The sequence below is a fragment of the Zingiber officinale genome, chromosome 8B (assembly GCF_018446385.1).
Source record: "Zingiber officinale cultivar Zhangliang chromosome 8B, Zo_v1.1, whole genome shotgun sequence".
Taxonomy (NCBI): Eukaryota; Viridiplantae; Streptophyta; class Magnoliopsida; order Zingiberales; family Zingiberaceae; genus Zingiber; species Zingiber officinale.
The window spans coordinates 98107041-98122219 of record NC_056001.1 but is presented as its reverse complement, the minus strand read 5'-3'; the positions used below and the strand labels follow the sequence as shown (position 1 = coordinate 98122219).

The 15179-nt window shown below is 32.7% G+C and overlaps 1 protein-coding gene across 1 annotated transcript; it reads left to right on the top strand.

Moving 5' to 3' along the window:
• Positions 1-11879: 11879 nt before the first annotated feature.
• LOC122014068 (serine carboxypeptidase-like 40) lies at positions 11880-14257 on the top strand. Its single transcript, XM_042570256.1, has 6 exons — positions 11880-12276; positions 12352-12459; positions 12614-12876; positions 13221-13339; positions 13816-13921; positions 14111-14257. Exons 1-6 carry the CDS (start codon positions 11880-11882, stop codon positions 14255-14257), a joined length of 1140 nt encoding a protein of 379 aa, XP_042426190.1.
• Positions 14258-15179: the final 922 nt, after the last annotated feature.

Genomic DNA, 15179 nt, shown 5'->3' with positions numbered 1-15179 from the left:
TTTCCCACAGGTAGCACACTTTGGATAACTGGGTCGCTTGCTAGATGGTCCTCCTTTTGGGTCACTCCCTGATTTGCGCTTGCTGTTGGAGTTCCCTTTCCAGTTAGAGCTGTGGCCTTGCTGTTTTTGAGTGTGAGAGTTTCCTTGGCCTTTGGACTCTGAGGAGACTTGCTTCTGCTGCTTTATGCTGTTCTGGTAATGCTCTGTGGTCAAGGCACTAGGCCTATGTATGCCACCAGCCACGTTCACTGCTATCTCTGGCCTCAGCATCTTGAGCATCAACCGGATTCGTTCCTTCTCTGTGCTGACTAGCTCTGGGCATAGACGAGCCAACCTATTGAATTTCTTCACGGCTTCCTCAACTGAAAGGTTGCCCTGATGAAACTCAGTGAACTCGTTGTAGTGGCGGTTTGTGACCCATATGTGAAAGAACTCCTCGAAGAACTCCTTCTCGAAGTCAGCCTATAACATCTGGTTCACTGGGCGCTTCGTTCTGATCCTTTCCCACCACATGCGTGCGTCTCCTGTCAGGTAGAAGGAGGCACACTTCACCTTCTCATGTTCTGGCCAGTCCAGAAGCTCCATCGTGCTCTCCAGTATTTTGAACCAGGCTTGTGCATCCCATGGTTCACTAGTGCTTGAGAAGTTCTCTGTCTTGACTCGCTGCCACTGGATCAGATAGGCTTCCTTTCTTGGCTCACCAAGCTCTGTCGGTGTCGTGGTGGTGAGCGATGGAACCTCTAAGACTCCGGAGTCGTCAAATTCGGGGTGACGTGGGGTATTCTCACGATTAGCCTTTAAGGTGGCTATTTCGTTGTTGCTGTGCCATCATGAATCGAGTCACTAATCGTAGGTCCGGAGGAGGCACCGAATCGCCGCCTCTTCTTGGGCTCGTAGCTAGTGCCCTTCAAGGGCGTCCTCGTGCCATTTCTAATGACATAGAGAACATAACATAACTAATGTAATCACAGTTATATAACTACTGATATCATGTTTAAAAACTATCACTTACTAACAAGCAGTAGGCGTATAAACATGAACTGTAATAGCAAAACAAGGAGCATAAATTAAGTAGAGGTATTCTTACTTGGAAGCTGTAGGTACAATGCTGATGTGTGTGTAGGAAGTATGGAACACTGCTCTGATACCACTCTGTAACGACCCACCTTCTGGGTACTGGCTGTAAGGCCGATCGTCACAATAATGCTAAACTATACTGTGCGGAAAGCTGGGCTAACTAAAAATTTTACTCTACTAAGGATGGATACAACTGGTAAGAAAGGGCCAAAGACCTTCTTTGCTGGTATACACATGCTAAGGAGGGAAATTGGACATCCCAACTGAACTAGGGACTAGGACTAAACTTCCCAACTACCCACAGACCTGCCGATCGATCCACGGATCGATCGGGGGTCCTCGTTCCAATTGGATCGGTCGACCGATCTAGGTGTGTAGATCGATCGAGCCTGGGCAGTGCCACTGGATCGGTCGATCGACCGATCCAGTGGCACTCCGAAGCTCTAACGCATTGGATCGGTCGGTGGCCGATCCGATCCGGAGGATAGATCTATATCAGATTCTATCTGGATCGGTCGGACCGATCCACAGATTCTGCTGCCTCGATCGGTCCGAGACCGTCGAGTTCGATTCGTCGGGACTCGATTTCAGCACTTTGGCGTGCAAAACCTCACACAACAGTTCTAATAAGGCTAGGAAACACTCTAATAATGGAAACTAACATCCTCACAACATAAGAGAAGGGTTCTAAGCATAATAGAGTGCATAGCGAACTAATTCATAGTGATTAACAACTAGAGTGCAAATAACAAAATATTGTAGAGTTCGATGCTTAAGTAAAACTTGCTAAAATCCCTTAGAATCTTTTATTCCAGTTCCCCACACACATCTTGATCTGCATTGACCTCCAACCTCCGCTGGTCCACTTTTCCTTTACCTTTATCTGCAGTATAAGAAAAGTAGCATCCGTAAGCTAAAAAGCTTAGTAAGAAACCATCTACCTCACAAAACATGCAACGATGCAAATATGATTTTAAATCATGCTGTTTAAAACCTATGTTGGAGATACTGAATAAACTAAGCATGACATGGCATGTAAGCATACAATCATGGCATATCTAAAGCTGAACATATAAACATGTATAACAACTGCACATAAACTGGAGCATGATACTGACTGAAACTGAACTAAGCCAAAACTGATCTTAACTATAATCACTGGATTAGATTAAGAGTTTGAAAGCTAATATCATAATAAGTGAAAATAGTAATCATGCTGCTGTTTGGGCCCGGCAACTGTACTTGCTATGCGCGCATCTCTAACTAGACCCGGGGTTGCAAATCCCGAATTTAGTAGAGCTACTAGGTTATCTAAACCTAGGGACCGACTATGGGAGCCCAGCCCAATGGATATCTAATCCAGTACAGTGCCAACTGAAAAGTAAAATACTGAGTATAGCTAAACTGTTCTAAATAGCTATTTCTAGGTTATCTGAACCTAGAGCTAGGTTATCTGAACCTAGAGGCGACTGTGGGAGCCCACCCATTGGACTGTAGTCTCATATAAGCTAGGATAACTGATTTACTGATTTAGATGCTTCTAATGCATTCAACTGTGCTAATAAAAATTCCTAGGTTGCATTTTTTCCTAAGCTAGTTATTTAATCGACCACCTAGTGTGCTTTAACTCCCCTCTCTATTAGGGAGACTACCCTTAGGCACCCAACAGCATCTAAACCTCCAACTGAAGGAGAAATGATGTGTCCGGCCCATCTAAAGGTACTCACTAAATCCCTAAACCTGCGAGGAAGGTTAAAAACACCCTATATGTCGAAAACATACGCATATAACTAAACTAATGCACAGGAAATCAAACGGTAGCTATTATACTACAGGTGAGGGGTTTCTTACCTCCTGTTCGTAATTTCTTACGATTCTATTCGCTCGAATTTCGGTGGAGATGACCTTCTCGACGATCCGCTCATGTCTTTGCGTTCCTCTCGCGGAGAAGAACCTCTTTCGTGTTGGAGTCGTCGCCGGAAGATGAACCTATGGACCTTGGGGGCTGGGGCGCCGAGAGAAAGAGGAGAGGGAGAGGCGGCGGTGAGGTTTCGGTGGTGAGGGTTGAGAAGTTGACGAACCCAAAAATAAGAAATAACCCAAACCCCACTTAAACCTTCTATTTATATTAAGTGGTAATTCCGGCCCAACTCTAATATAAATTAAATCGTCTCCCTTTCCTTTCAGCACGGCCCTGCTGGGTTCACCGGTTACTAGCATTATCCCTTACACCATAGGTCTCGGGTTCGATTCCCGCCTAAGCTATTTTATTTTTTTAATTATTTTTGCTACTTCCGCTACTCGGAAAATTCCGGAAAAATATCTAAAAATTCCAGAATTCATTATTGTTGGACACTACGCTCCTTTCTTGTCTTTATTGTCGGTATTTGCTTTTCATTTTCATTAGCATTCATTGTACTATTTTTTGTAATCATTATTTCGAACTGCTAGTGAATTGCCCAACGAAAGTGGTCAAGGACCACGGGCCTTCGAGTAGGAGTCGTCACAGGCTCCGAACGAAGTAAAAAATAACTGTGTTCATTTACTTTTCCGCTGCGTTTATACTCTTGTTTTTCGAATCGATATTCACCCCCCCTCTATCGAATCTAACGGTCCTACAAGTGGTATCAGAGCAGGTACCGCTCTGATTTGGTGCAACCACCAGTCAGAGCAGGTACGCCTTTCGTTTTTTCCCTCCAAAATTGTTTTTGAAAAACACATCATCATCTTTTCACAATTGCTTAGTATTGATAAACTATTACATTTTCAAAATTTTGGAATAATATTTTTTATTAATATTTTAATAATATTTTATTATTTTTTTTGAAAATAGTGAAATATTATTTTTTCAGCACTGCTAATCCAAGACCAAGTCTTGGGATTTTTTTTCTGTTTCTCTGTGTGCAAGAATAATGACTCTTCAAGAAGGACGGAACCCCCACGAACCACCACCATACGATCAAGATTTCAACTATTGGAAGCGATTAATGGAATGCTTCTTAGGAAGCGTAAACTTTGATTATTGGCTGATATTGAGAAAACCTTCTCAGAACTCAGAACTAAATACAAATGTAAGTAAAATCATTTGTAATGTTTTACCTAACAATGTTTTATGCAGAGTAAAAAAGTACAAAGATGCACATGAGCTTTGGACCCAATTTATCAAACTTCACGAGGAGCCGATGAAGCTTGAGGATCAAGTAAAAATCGAATCTGAACTCGGGTTAGATCCAATCGAAAAGCCTACTGAATTAGGGGTTGCGCTCAAGGTTTGTGATATTTACCAAAATACCCCTGCTAATAGTAGTTTAGAAAATATGAGCATTGATCTGGTTATTTCTGAAAATATATGTGAAAACAATGTAGTTGACAATAATTACAAAAATACCCCTAAGATATTATCTGATAAAACAAATCCAATTAATTTAAAAAATTCAAACTTGAACCTAAACAAATCTGAAAACTCAAATGATAGAGAGGACAAGGTGAATATTGATCTAGATAAAATTAATAAATTATTTAATAATCTAGACAATATTAATCTAGAAAATCCTATCCAAATCCAAGATAATTTAATTAATAAAAAATTAAATTTTAACGATAAGAATAATCTAATAAATTCCACTAATTATATCAACTTAAAAAATAAAGAAAATATAAGAATAAAATCAAACACTGATAAAATCAAAACTAAATTTAACAAAATTAAAATTAAATGTTAAGAATAACATATTAAATAAAGATAATCTGAAAAATTCAAAATTAACAATTAATAAAAGGTTAAAAGATAAACCTTTAAGGAAATATAATTCAAAAAATTTAATTAATTCAAATTTAAAAATGAATAAAAACTTAAACTTTAAAAATAAGCTATTAAAGAAAAATAATTCAATTAACCTAATAAAAGTGAAAATGAAAGAAAATTTTAAATACATTCTCTTAAAGAAAGATAATTTGACTAATTTAATTAATTCAAAATTAAAAACTTTAATCTAAATTACAAATTAAACATTAAATTTTAACCAAAACTTAACTATAATAAACCCAGAACTAAAAACTAAATTTATGGCCAATAATTCAGGGGAGGCTCCAGAATAGCTGGCACCTCCAAAACTAACCTACCCGACAGGGTAACCCTAACCAACCTACCCGAAAAGGGTAACCCCAACCAACCTACCTGGCAGGGTAGTTAGGAATAGAATAAACAGGGACAAAAGTTTAACTTGACAAGTAGTACTGGTGAAGTTTTGGATGATAGTACGTTGGGGAAGCTTGAGCATCGCATGTCTAGAAAGATATGGCTTCGATCTGGTGCATTTGGCCAAGTGGAACTGACCGAAGCTACCCCTTACGGATCCTAACTAGGTAGACCAAGGTTTAGTACTAAGTTCCGTGGATAGGACTATTCGGAAAACCTCGAAGGGTTGGTTACTTCTAATGATGTCCAGGTGACTCACCAAGCTTAGAAGTTTATCCGAAGAATGCCTATTTGTTGAGACCAAAGCTAAACCTGAATCTAACACAAGTTAAATCAAACTCTGTAATTAAATCTAATTCATCTCACAAAATTATATGATTCCCTGATTGATAATCAAGATCGGGTGAGATGAATAAGGATTAAATTAAATAATTTTCAAATTAAAATTAATTTTCAAATTTCAAATTAAATTAAATTTAATTAAAATTAAATTTCGAATTTCAAATTAAATTAAAATTAATTTTCAAATTTCAAATTAAATTAAAATTAATTTTCAAATTTCAAATTAAATTAAAATTAATTAAAATTAAATTTCGAATTTCAAATTGAATTTCAAATTCAAATTATATTAACATTAAAAACCATTTTAAAAATTCTTTAAAAGCCATTTTAAAAATTCGTTAAAAATTATTTTAAAAATTCTTTAAAAAACTATTTTTAAAAATTCTTTAAAAACTATTTTAAAAATTCTTTAAAATCTATTTTAAAAATTCTTTAAAAACTATTTTAAAAATTCTTTAAAAACTATTTTTAAAAATTCTTTAAAAAACTATTTTAAAAATTCTTTAAAAACTATTTTTAAAAATTCTTTAAAAAAAAAAACTATTTTAAAAATTCTTTAAAAAACTATTTTTAAAAATTCTTTAAAAACTATTTTAAAAATTCTTTAAAATCTATTTTAAAATTCTTTAAAAACTATTTTTAAAATTCTTTAAAAACTATTTTTAAAAATTCTTTAAAAAACTATTTTAAAAATTCTTTAAAAACTATTTTTAAAAATTCTTTAAAAACTATTTTAAAAATTCTTTAAAAAATTATTTTAAAAATTCTTTAAAAACTATTTTAAAAATTCGTTAAAAACTATTTAAAAAATTCTTTAAAAACTATTTTAAAAATTCTTTAAAAACTATTTTTAAAAATTATTTTAAAAATTCTTTTAAATCTATTTTTAAAAATTCTTTAAAATCTATTATTTAAAAACTATTTTAAAAATTATTTAAAAAAAAAAAGAAAAACTATTTTAAAAATTATTTAAAAAACTATTTTAAAAATTCTTTTTAAACTATTTTAAAAATTCTTTAAAAACCATTTTAATAATTATTTTAAAAACTCTTTAAAAAATCATTTTAAACTTTCAAAAATTCTTTTAAAAATTATTTTAAAACATTTTTAAAAATTATTTTAAAACTCTTTTAAAAATCATTTTAAACTTTAAAAAATTCTTTTAAAAACTCTTTTAAAAATCATTTTAAACTTTAAAAAAAAAAATCTTTTAAAAATTATTTTAAAACATTTCTAAAAATTATTTTAAAAACTCTTTTAAAAATCATTTTAAAAACTTAAAAAAATTCTTTTAAAAATTATTTTAAAATATTTTTAAAAATTATTTAAAAAACTCTTTTAAAAATCATTTAAAAACTTTAAAAAATTCTTTTAAAAATTATTTTAAAACAATTTTAAAAATTATTTTTAAAAACTCTTTTAAAAAATCATGTTAAAAAAATTTTAAAAAATTATTTTAAAACATTGTAAAAATTATTTTAAAAACTCTTTTAAAAATCATTTTAAAAAAAAAACTTAAAAAAAAAAATTCTTATAAAAATTATTTTAAAAAACTATTTTAAAAAAAAAAAAAACTCTTTTAAAAATCATTTTAAAAACTTTAAAAATTATTTTAAAAAATTCTTTTAAAACCTTTTAAAAATTATTGTTATTTTAAAAATTATTTTAACATAAAAATTATTTTAACTTAAAAACTATTTTAACTTAATAATTATTTTAACTTAAAATTATTTTAATATAAAATTGTATTTTTAAAATTATTTTAACTTAAAAATTATTTCAAAAATTATTTTAAAAAACTTTTAAAAATCATTTTAAAACTATTTTAAAAAAAAAATTATATATCATTTTGAAAAATTCTTCTTATTTTTTCACTATAATAAAATTCTTTTAACTTAAAAAAAAAATAGTAATAATAATAAATTATTTCTATAGACTATTTTCACTTTAAAAATTATTATTTTGACTTTAAACTCATTTTCAATCTTAAACATCATTTTAACCTTAAAATTATTTTTTAATTTAACTTAACTGAAAATTAGATCTTAAATTAAAACTCATTAAAACTTAATTTAACATTACTTTTCAACTTAATTTAACTTAACTAAAAATTAAATCTTAAATTAAAACTTAATATTGAAATTACAATTAAAATTCAAATTTTTAACTTAAACTTAAATTAACCACTAATATTAATTTAAATCTAAAATCAAAACTGAATCAAACATATGTTAATTGACATAATACATATTATAAAAATCATTTTAAATTCCTTTTAAATGTTGTTTTAGAAATCCCTTTAAAATTTTTTTTAATAATAATAATATATGTATTACTAAATTAGACAAATGTGTTAGAGCTTTGAAATTTAACACAACCAAACCTTAGTATTAAAGGGGAGATATTAAATTAAGGGGAGTAACCAATTCAGGGGGAGGTTCAATTTCTTTTAAATCCCCTAGAAAAATTAATAAATAAGGAGGATTAATAAATTAAAGGAATATCAAATTCAAGGGGAGGTTTATTTTTTAATTATCTCCTTAAGCATTATTTTTTAATCTTCTCTTTAAAATCTCTCTAGAAAATTCTACCTCATTTAAAAAAAAAAATTACTTTGAATATTTTTAGCAAATATTTTCAAAATTTTAAGTATCAAGTTCAGGGGGAGAAATTAATTAAAATTTTGTGTGCTTGAAAAATGCTTTTTTACATCTATTTTAAAACTAACTTATTTTTAAAACACCAGTTTTCAAAAAGTTAAATTTAACTAAGTTTAATCCCACCTAATTTTTAAACCTGATTTTAAAAGTTGAATATTGCAAATTTAAACTTATTCAGTTTTGTAACATATACTTGAAAATTCAACTTTCCAAACTTAGCTTTTATCAAATTAGCCTTAAAAATTTATTTTGGCAAAAATTTTATTTCTTGAAAAATTATTCTTACTTGTTTAATTTTTTCTTTGTTTTGAAAAATCGAAGTTGAAAGTTTACCTTTTTGAAAAGCAAATGTTACTTAAACATGAAAAGTAAATTTGAAAAACCTGATTTGAAAATTTTTACACGCTTGAAAAGTTAAACTTGATTAACTTTAAATTTATACTTTTCAAAACTCAACTTGTCTACCCCAAGTCAACTTGACTATTTTTTAACTTGGTGTTCAAAATTTTACTTTTATCTTTCAAATTTTGAACCAAACTTAGCTATCTTTCAAAATTTGATTACCTATTACAGTAACTCTTCACTATGGTTATTTACCTTTGTTCATTTTTTTGATGAATGCCAAAGGGGGAGGAGGGTTAGGTGGTTAAGTTAGATAAACCAATTTGAAAATACAGACTAACTTAAAAACCACTTAAATGCATGTTGTTTCGTGCATATGTTTTCACTAACTTAACCAGGTTGTCATTCCATCAAAAAGGGGGAGATTGTTGGTGCGGTTAGCACTAACGATTTAACCCAGGTTTTGATGAATGACAAATAGGTTAAGTTAGTTTTGTTGTTATCTAACACTTTGATCGAGTGTGCAGGAAAAGTCCAGCTAGGTCGACGGGCTGACCGGATAGCTGGCGAGAAGTCCAAGCGGGTCGACGGGCTGACCGGACGCTTGGCGAGAAGTCCAGCTAGGTCGACGGGCTGACCGGATAGCTGGCGAGAAGTCCAAGCGGGTCGACGGGCTGACCGGACGCTTGGCAAGAAGTCCAGACGGGTCGAAGGGCTGACCGGACGTCTGCAGGTAAGTAAGGTAAGTCACTGGAGGGGAGTGACTGCGAGGACGCGTTCCCGGGAAGGGAACATTAGGCGTCGATCCGGCTTAGATCCATTTCGGATATCTAAGTCGAGATCATGACTAGATTCCGGTCTCGGAAAGACGAAATCTAGGTCATACTTTGCTTATCTATAAAACTATGCTAACAATCTTTACTGCAGGGTAAATTTGCCTCCGGACTAACGTTTGTCTTGCAGGACGGATTCTGCGGGAAAACAGGGTCCGGGCGCCCGGGAGGGAAATTTCATCCTGATCGCACGTCGCCACGTGGAGCTCGCTGGTTGGACTTGCCACGTCTCACCAGGGCGCCCGGAAGGAATCCAGGGCGCCCCGAGCCTCATATAAAAGAAGGGTCAGAGGAGAGCTTCAGAACAACAACGAAAAGAAAAGTCTTCCACTGCTCTGCACTTCTGCGACGCTAACAAAGCTCCGACACTACGCTCCTTTCTTGTCTTTATTGTCGGTATTTGCTTTTCATTTTCATTAGCATTCATTGTACTATTTTTTGTAATCATTATTTCGAACTGCTAGTGAATTGCCCAACGAAAGTGGTCAAGGACCACGGGCCTTCAAGTAGAAGTCGTCACAGGCTCCGAACGAAGTAAAAAATAACTGTGTTCATTTACTTTTCCGCTGCGTTTATACTCTTGTTTTTCGAATCGATATTCACCCCCCCCCCCCCTCTATCGAATCTAACGGTCCTACAGATAATACGTTGGCAAAGCTTGGTTTAGAGAGTCAAGTGGGATAAGAAGTACCCTACTTGGTTTACTTAACTAAGTGAAACTAACCGAAGCTACCTCATCAAATCCTAGACTAGTTATATCAAAGTTTCTCAAGAGAAAAGTTAAGTGTATAATTTCTTTGGAAATGGTCGTTGCTTCGATACTCAAGAAGGCGCTTGTGCATCGCCACTACCTAGAAGCTTATTTGGAAATATGCACTTAACCGACAAATTGTTAAATTTAAATCTGACTTAAATGTCAATCAATTCTAAAAATTCAAATTAAATGTACAAAAATAAAATTAATAATCATCTCACAGAATATATAAGGTTGTTTGTTTGAAAAGCTAGAAACGGATGAGATGGATGTAAGATTTAAATTTAAACATAATCTTAATAAATTTAATTAAAACTTAAACAATTAATTCAATTAATTAAAAGTATTTAATTTTCTTTATAACCTAAAAACATAATCAACTTAATTAATCCTAAACTAACTAACTAAATTAACTAATTCAAAATTTGACTTATTTTGAATTTTATCTAATTAAATCCAATTAAAACTAAATTCATAATTTTAATTTTTAACTTAAACCTAACATAATCCTATCTTAAACACACCTAAATGACTCCAAAATTAAACCTTAAATGTCAACCTTAAATTAACTTAACTATAACTTTAATAAATTTAACACTATTAAAACTTAAGTAATCTTAATCAATTTAATTAAAACTTAAACAATTAATTCAATTAATTAAAAGATTTTTATTTTCTTTAAAACCTAAAAACTTAATTATTAATCAATGTAATAAACCTTAATTAATCTGATTAATATAAGTTTAATTTAACCTAATCCATAATTAATTTAAATCAATTAATTCAAATTTCAATTTAATTGAAAGTTAACTAAACAATTTAATTCATACTTAATTAATGAATAAATCTTAATTTAACTAAGAATATTAATTCAAATCAAACTTGATAAATTAACCGCTAATTCAATTAAACAGTTCATAATTACACTTAATATACCAAAATTTGAGTAATAATTGTAAATCTTAAACTTAAGTACTAATTTACTCTAACTTAAATAATTCTGACTTACACTTAATTAATCTTGAACTAATACATCTAATCTTAATTAATCCATCCATAACCAGTTAATCCATACTTAACTTAACATTTTAGTTAATTCGAAATCAAATTTAAAATCAAATAATTTAACCATAACTAAATAAAATTAAAATTCATTGTTAATTTAACCTCACTTAATTTAATTAGTTAATAATCAAGCTAAAACTAATTCGATCATTATATATGTGATTCACAGGAAGAGCTAAAATTAATTAGATTTAATTATTATGATAAATGATTGAATAATTCAGTGAGTAGTAAAAGTTGATAAAAATTAAGGAAAAAATAAATTAGATTTAAATAAAATATGAATATACATGGGAACTCATTATTAATTATGCATGTTTCCACTCTAAGATCTTTTAATTACTATTTACCATACGTTATTTCAATGTATAAATATTGAAAAAACAATGGAATCTTTTTAAAAATTCTTTTAATTTTGAAAATGTTTATTCAAAATTAATCATTCGTTTTCCTTTTACAGAGTCCATTGCCAAACAAAGCAAACACATCAATCTCCGCCGGCAGCAACAAGAATCAATCCCATAAATAAGATTCATCCCATAATTATCCAATGATTCATCCCATAAATAAGATTCTATTCCATTCCATTCCTCATTGCCAATCAAACAATGAAGCCAAGTTTCATTTGTCTCTTCTTCCTCCTCCTCCTCCTCCTCTGTTTCTTACACTGCGTGGCTTTCGGCGCGGTGAGGCAGAGAGATGCACTGAACAAGTTCTACTTTAACAACGGAGCAAGGAGGTCTTCTTCTTCATCTTCTTCTTCTTCTTCATGGGCGAGCAGTCTTCTTTCGGTATCCGGCCAGAAGTCGAAGGTCTACGACAATAGCAGGCTGAAGGAGGGGGAAAAGGTTGTTCGGCTACCTGGCCAGCCGGAAGGGGTGAATTTCGATCAGTACGCTGGGTATGTCACAGTCGACAGAGCCAACGGACGGGCTTTGTTTTACTACTTTGTCGAGGCTGCCAAGAACAGCGGGTCGAATCCTATTGTGCTCTGGCTCAATGGAGGTACGGAAAATATTAGAAAATGACGTTGCTTTTCGATCGATAGAGTGGTGATTGTTGTGGCGTGGGTGGGTGCAGGGCCAGGGTGTTCGTCACTGGGGTACGGCGCCATGGAGGAGCTCGGGCCGTTTCGGGTCATGAGCGACGGCAAAACTCTGTACAGGAATCCCTACGCTTGGAACGAAGGTTAGGATCACATGTCGTCGTCATCATCATCAACATATATATCTATATATATATACATCAACATATGTTATTTCCTAGAGCTTAGGGAGTAGAGTGAAAAAAGGTTTCTGCTTTGGCATTACCCCGAACGACTGACGTGCATTGTGAAATGCAGTGGCGAATGTCTTGTTCCTAGAGAGCCCTGCCGGCGTCGTCTTCTCCTACTCCAACACCACGTCGGACTACGCTAGGAGTGGAGACCGTAGGACGGCGACCGACGCGCTGGTTTTCCTCGTCAACTGGTTCGAGCGGTTCCCGGAGTATAAGGGGAGGGACTTCTTCATCACCGGCGAGAGCTACGCCGGCCACTACGTCCCCCAGCTCGCCCACGCCATACTCAACCACAAAGATCGCCTCATCAACCTCAAAGGCATCGCGGTAAGCAATGAATCCCGAAATCAATCAAAGGCATCGAGGCGACCGACGTGCTTCTCGTAGGGCGTGACGGCGACTCCAAAATTGCCCTCGGTTTGTCTCTTCTGAACATCTTTACATTTAATTATCCCCATTTTCCTGGTATTTTTAGAGCCAATTTAGATCGAATCGATTTGACCTATTAACTCAAGAATCAGAGTTCATCGCAGTCTTGTTGGATTGGAATTTGCCTAGATTGAAATGCCATACTTAAATTCTGATGCAGATTGAGAATTTTCACTCAATCATATCAATTGTGAATAGAACTAACTAACATATTGCAATGTTATACTTAAATTCTAATGCAGATTGAGAATTTTGATCCTTGTACTTCTAATTACGTGGAGGCATACCTTAACAATCTTGAGGTACAGAAAGCTCTACATGCCAATATCACAAAGCTCAATTACACATGGTCTGGTTGTAGGTATATACATATCTCATACATAGAATACGCCATTTGATAATTTTATTTTTCTTTTAAACAAAATAATGAAAATTCAATTCATTTATTTATATTTGTCTCCATGCAGCCAAGTGATACCTAGTTGGTCAGATCAGCCTCCCACAATGTTACCAATTATTCACGAATTATTATCTAATGGGAATAGGGTTTTAAAATACAGGTAAAAAAATCATTAGATGTCTTCATCATATCATAGGGTGTGAATCAGCTTTCCATTTCAATACTTTCAATTAGATAGGTGTATAAATTTTGTGGTCCTTATACACATTGTGTAAGTAAAAATAACATATATAGATATATCAATTTTGCAAGTATGATAGCTTTAAGATTTCTGCATAACATATGTCATATGACAAAGATACCATTCATTAGATTGCGAGTGAAGGGGTTTTCGATCAATTTTTGTCCCTAACTAAGCGTTGCTTGGGTTTGTGCAGCGGTGACTTTGATGGAGTAGTTCCTGTTACTTCCACAAGATACTCTCTCAAGAAGCTAAAGCTTAAAGTGAAGGCTCCATGGAGAGCTTGGATGCTTAACAGTGAGGTAAACAATTGTGTCGTTTTAAATCTTTTCATAAGATATATAGTTAATTATCCTCAAATCTACAAGTTATTGAAAATGTTTACATTGATGGCAAGTTTTCCTCTATGATACCCTTCGTTGCTCTAATGATGGTGATGATTAGTAGAACAAATGACATTAATTTTGATGATTTTTATTATGAATATGTAGGTTGGGGGATATACTGTGGTGTATGATCACAATTTGACATTTACCACTATTCGAGGAGCCGGACATGAAGTTCCAAGTTATCAGCCAGCTCGAGCTCTGGAGATGATCAAGAGTTTTCTTCAAGGGCTGCATCTACCTACTATTTAAGCATTTTAAAATTGAACCAATTGATTTGTGGTTGTTTATTATGATATCAAACGTTACATAAAATTCAATCTATGATTTTTAAATATTATCTCTGGCTCGATTTAATCATGGTTTCAACAAATAATTAATATTTTTTTAAAAAAAACATTTTTCTTTTTAAAAAAAATCTTAAGATAGGTTCACTAAACCAAATGCCCATACTATGAGTCATCAGCATGACGCAACAATTAAATGGGCTACCAACCATTCTCTGTCGAGCCTAATAACCTAAATTACTATCATAATTAATTACCTATTATATTTTCTAGTTTTAAATTATAACACTTTTTGTCACGTTAAATTTTAATTAAAATTACTTATTTATTTACTCATTGGTAATTTTGTGCATTTGTATAAAAATTCTCAATTTAAAGAATCAAAATGTAAAATCAAATGACAAAAAAATATTAGAACAATATTTTTTAAATAATAAAAAAACTAGATTTAGTGTCTGAAACACCTCCTGCATTCTTAAAATTAGAAGACAAAGAAAGATTGAAAGTATTTAGAGAAGTCGCCCGCTAACTATCCTAAGATCTGACCATCGGCTCGCTATTTTCTCGCCCTTATCTCTCTCGCACCGCAAGTACATCCTTCTCTCCTTGTTAGCAGCGATGATGTGGACTCAAAGTCTGTTTTAAAAAATATCTGCATTCGCTTTTTCCAGCTAGTAAATTCCCCTTTGAACTTCGGCGGGTATATGCTTGGTCCGGCCATTGATTCGGTGCTTCGATAGGCGATTAGTCCTCCTGAAGCATCCTGACTATGATACCACTTGTTGGACCGTGTTGGCCGACTAGAAGGGGGGTTGAATAGCCCTTAAAAAACACAAACACAAAACACCCTTCTCAAACTTATAACTTAAACACTTGCATATAATTAA

What these genes read in the sequence shown, in the direction of transcription:
- LOC122014068 (XM_042570256.1), top strand. Translation starts at nt 11,880, where the DNA reads ATGAAGCCAAGTTTCATTTGTCTCTTCTTCCTCCTCCTCCTCCTCCTC. An exon ending in TGTGCTCTGGCTCAATGGAG is followed by an intron (nt 12,277 to 12,351) that starts GTACGGAAAATA and finishes GGGTGGGTGCAG; the next exon opens with GGCCAGGGTGTTCGTCACTG. An exon ending in TCCCTACGCTTGGAACGAAG is followed by an intron (nt 12,460 to 12,613) that starts GTTAGGATCACA and finishes TGTGAAATGCAG; the next exon opens with TGGCGAATGTCTTGTTCCTA.